We start from the raw sequence: 4,434 nt of genomic DNA on the forward strand, positions 1-4,434 counted from the left end.
AATGTTTCCACAGGTCGAGTATAAATTACACTAGGTGGGCTGTGGGCTGTGGGCTGTGGGCTGTGGGCTGTGGGCTGTGGGCTGGCTAGTTTAAAAAGCTATCCAATCAGGGGAATACCTTTTCAGACCATAACTCTTAATTTAAGATTTTGACTTTTGTTAATATTCCCTCTTGTAGAAGGCTTACTTGATTATGTTTGGTGTGCTACAGAAATACATTATTTTAAAATTTTAATTCAAATTTATTTCATTTAGTTAGAAAAAAACCTGAAAGCAGTCGTGACTTCGTCCAGTTGAACATCTTTATTTGTTAAACTGATGTATCAAAAGACACAAGAAACATTTCAGTGGCCATTTTAGTGTGCCTTCAGCCGAGGTCCCTGATAAAATAGAACAATGGCACACAGCGTGGGTGAAGTACGACCAACGCTACTTAAATAAAGGAAGGACATTCTTGAGAAAACCTCTCTCCAGTTTAAACTCTTGCTTAATTTGGACATATCTATCACATGATGTCATACTTCTGAGCCCACTCTGCCACTTTTTGCATGAACTGATCATGTCAGTGGTCCTAGCACATCAGAACAGGCAAGAACATGATTAATAAATATATATATGAGAAGAAGTTGATCTCAGAGATTAAAGTGCAAAAGGTAAATATATAAAAATGTATAGTAGATGAGGAATTTGATTTGATTCTAACAGTTTTGTTTAAATGCAATATTTGTGTAAAAAAGTGTTTCCTCTGATCCACGTGCTGAGCTGTTAATACTCTCAGATTCACTACTGGAGTAGAAATCTTCTTCTCTAAACAGAAAGTGTCTGAATAAACAGACACGTAGACCCAGCAGAGCTGCAGCTGCTAGAGTCAGTCCCAGTACAAAGTAGAGGCCGATCCTTCCTCGACTCTTTGGTTGCTGTCCACTTGCTGTGTTTGGTGTCTCAGGTTTGGGTCGCTCCCTCGCTGCTGTGAAGAGATCAAACAAACCAGTTTCATCCATATGAAGAAAAAACATGTCACTAAAAAAGAGGAAAGTGTAACGATCGTAGATAGTTGATTGTGTACTGTCCTTCACACCCAACAAGCTGCTGGACTGAACATGTTAAGGAATTCTACTGAATCGACTTACCAGTGACATTGAGGTAGCGTTCGCTGAAGTTGACATCATTATGTGTGACCACTTCACACATGTACAGTCCTGAGTCATCAGTCCTGAGTCTGGACACATGAAGTCTGAGTCGTCCCTCTCTGAGGACGTCTTTGTCACACTGGACTCGTCCTGTAAACTGTTCATCCTGAGACTCTGGGACCTCAACACCTCCATGTAGATGAAACAGGACTGAGGCTCTGAGATCAGTTAACAGTTCACAGTAGATATAAAGGGAGTGGAGGGAGCTGCCAGTTTTAGTCGTGAACATCCACTCAAGTGTGATGTTGTGGTTCTCCTCTGCCTGATAGGAGGTCTGTGTCACATTGACTACAAATGTTCCTGTTGAGGAGACAGAGAGGGAAAGTGAGGAGCAGACAAAGTGACAACTTTAACATGTGAGCCTTTAAACTCCATCTATAGATGTTTGTGTGCAGAGTTTGACTGATTGACTGAATAACAGTGTGCTCTTATTTAGAACAAAGCTGGAAGGCTGCAAAACTAAAGAGCTGAAAGATACCACAGGTAATACATGATAGCAAAAATCAACAGTCTGACAGTGTGTTTAGTCTTTAGTGTTTGTGGATAATAAAGTGAAGGTGTAAACTAACCACAGACACAGGAGGTCAGGTTGATGAGCAGCAGGATGATGCACATCATCTTCTCCCTGTGAGAGGAGACAGAGGTGAAGAGTCACAAACACATGAGATCAAAGTTCACTTATTCCAGGTGACACAGAGACAATCTACAGTCTGTCTGTAGTCAGTCATCACAACACTGGACTGTTTGTGGTCACATGTGAAACATTAACATATACCTTTATGTCAATATGATTTTAGCATATTCTTTTTAATAAATGTGCAATGCCATTTACATTATGGGGTACTGAGTGGAGATTAATGAGGAAACAAGGCTGCAACATATCAAAATGAATCAACTGTAAGTTACTCAATAACAACATCCTACCTGTTCCTGTGTCAGGTGTCTGTTTGCTGTAGTCAGGAACCATGAACTCATCCTCAGTCTACGAGGACGAGTGAGTGAAGACAGGTTTTCCTGCTGGACTACTCCCTGGCTGCATCTCATCAGTCAGACACTGTGTACACATGCACACAAACATACATATAAACACATCCGCCAAATTTTCATCCCAGCTATCATTGCTTGTTAATTGCTGTTAAAATGCATTTATTTATTTTTATTATTTCTTACTGTCTTACAATACATTCACAAACACAGACATACATATATTAACTAACACACTGACATCACTGATTCACTGAACCTCCAAGACCCCCCCCACATGTCTTTACACCTGCCTTCACTTACTCTGTTATCACTGCATTACACAATTTAAAAATAAATAAAAAATTATATAATAAAACACTGCTGCATTTCTCTGTTGCACACTTTATAAAAACTTGCTCTTTCTCTGAGGAAACTACAGCAACTCATTTTACAACCACCCAAACTCTTCTTGACAAGAAAGTTTTACAGCTTCAAATAAAAAGAGTTGAATAAAGAAGAGAAGATGAAACTTTGGGTCTGTTGAATCGATTTTCTAATCTGCCTCACAGTGAATTCAAATGTTCATCAGTCAAACTAACAACAGCAAATGAAGCACAGCTGATGGACACAATTAAAACAAGACAAACGATGCTTTATACAAAATGTTTTAGTTACTTACACGTTTGAAGACGAGCGAGTAGCTGTCACCTCATTTGTTTAAGGGTAGGTCAAACAAAGGAGCTGTTTGTCTCATCTCAGCATCGCTTCACATGATGAGGAAGTCAGTGTTTCCCTTCAGCAGCTCAGTTCAGGTTCAGGACAGGCTGTGTGCAAAGCACAGATGCATCGTCTGGGTGTGGTTATAAAGTTAACACAGGGTAAACCACAATTTGTAGGATCTTAACATCCGTTACACTGCAGCACATACCAAACAGGGGAGACCAGGGATGGTTGTTTCACTTCACTCTGTGTGAATTGCTCACCATCAAAACATCTTTCAACAGTTGTTCCTACATTAAATGAGCTCTTTAAGGTCTTGGCTTGAAATTGGTATCCCTTTCATTTTTACACCTGAATGTAACAAGACGTTATTACCCATCAGACACTCTGACATGGGGTTGGTTGTCCTTACAGTTATCAATGGGGTTATAGGGAAGAAAAAAAAATAGAAAAAACATGTGACTTTTTATTTTAAGATAAAAACACAAAATAAGTTTGAAATTGAATACCATCTCTATAATAGCACTCATCAGTGCCCCTTCTGATACCATGAATTTGAACCAGGTGACTGTTTGTTTGAATTATCCTCAGTAATGAAAGAGTAGAATGAAGGAATCTGCAGTGCTGAAATAAATCTAGCTTTTATTAAAGCCATCGTTTTATAACAATCCATTATGAATATAACATGAGATGAAACAGTGAGATTGGAACAGATTCATCTCCATCACAATATGACCAGGAGCTTCAGTTAAAATGTCAAACAGACAAGGTTGAAGTATGTAACTGTTTAGATACCTTGTTAGTGACAATGTGTGTGCGTGTGTGTGTGTGTGTGTGTGCATGTGTCTAATTAAAAACACCTGAGAACATATGGACTGTAACATGTTTGCCGTAGCCTACTTCATGGCTCCTACATATGTCATGTGTTGAAGAGAGAACTTGACACATCATTCTGGAAAAAAAAAACTTTAATAGCTTTCACAACTCTTGGTTTATGTTTCTGTCCTTTAGGCCATCCTCTCTTTACATTTTTACAATTGGGACTACGTCATATGACCAAGATTATATTCGTGTAATACAGTAATCTGTTTCTATGAGGAGGGTGCTGCTGAAAAAAGTTAATTTACAGGAAATTAACTTATTATTTTAGACATGAACTGAACCACAGCCTCATATGAACTGAACCATAGCCTCATATGAACTGAACCACAGCCTCATATGGACACTTCGCTTTACACCGTGTTTACCTTCCCATCTCACCTGGGTGCTTCTTTACTTTCACTTTCACCAGTAACAAACCTGCGGTGGCTCAATACACCATCTAGTGACCTGTTCAGGTATTACACCAACACAAGAACAAGTAAAGTACAATGACAATGCATTAGATTCGTATTTAAGACATAGTAGAATAAAAAAATGTATAGGGGTGTCTGTTTTTAACACATTGAACTTATTATTTTAGACATGGACTGAACCATAGCCTCATATGAACTGAACCACAGCCTCATATGAACTGTACGCTTGCCACAGAGTTTATCTACCCATCTCTCATGTGTGC

At 39.0% G+C, this 4,434-nt stretch overlaps 1 protein-coding gene across 2 annotated transcripts; it reads right to left on the reverse strand.

Annotated features, from left to right (window-relative positions):
- Positions 1-451: 451 nt before the first annotated feature.
- On the reverse strand, positions 452-2,957 carry LOC126387240 (uncharacterized). Of its 2 annotated transcripts, none has more exons than XM_050039781.1 (5): positions 2,836-2,957; positions 2,115-2,244; positions 1,760-1,815; positions 1,131-1,490; positions 452-964 (listed from the first exon to the last, which is right to left on the reverse strand). In XM_050039781.1, exons 3-5 carry the CDS (start codon positions 1,806-1,808, stop codon positions 699-701), a joined length of 675 nt encoding a protein of 224 aa, XP_049895738.1. In that variant the 5' UTR covers positions 1,809-1,815; positions 2,115-2,244; positions 2,836-2,957; the 3' UTR covers positions 452-698. The 2 variants fall into 2 exon arrangements, with proteins under 2 accessions (XP_049895738.1, XP_049895737.1); XM_050039780.1 differs by having other exon boundaries at positions 458-967; positions 2,836-2,955.
- Positions 2,958-4,434: the final 1,477 nt, after the last annotated feature.

This window comes from Epinephelus moara, unplaced genomic scaffold (genome assembly GCF_006386435.1).
Source record: "Epinephelus moara isolate mb unplaced genomic scaffold, YSFRI_EMoa_1.0 scaffold3039, whole genome shotgun sequence".
NCBI lineage: Eukaryota > Metazoa > Chordata > Actinopteri > Perciformes > Serranidae > Epinephelus > Epinephelus moara.

Bases quoted from the DNA above. Each gene is read 5' to 3' on its own strand.
- LOC126387240 (XM_050039780.1), bottom strand. From the start codon at position 1,808: ATGATGTGCATCATCCTGCTGCTCATCAACCTGACCTCCTGTGTCTGT. The intron at 1,491-1,759 runs GTTAGTTTACAC...TCTCCTCAACAG, and splicing joins CCTGACCTCCTGTGTCTGTG to GAACATTTGTAGTCAATGTG. The intron at 968-1,130 runs GTAAGTCGATTC...ATCTCTTCACAG, and splicing joins ACGCTACCTCAATGTCACTG to CAGCGAGGGAGCGACCCAAA.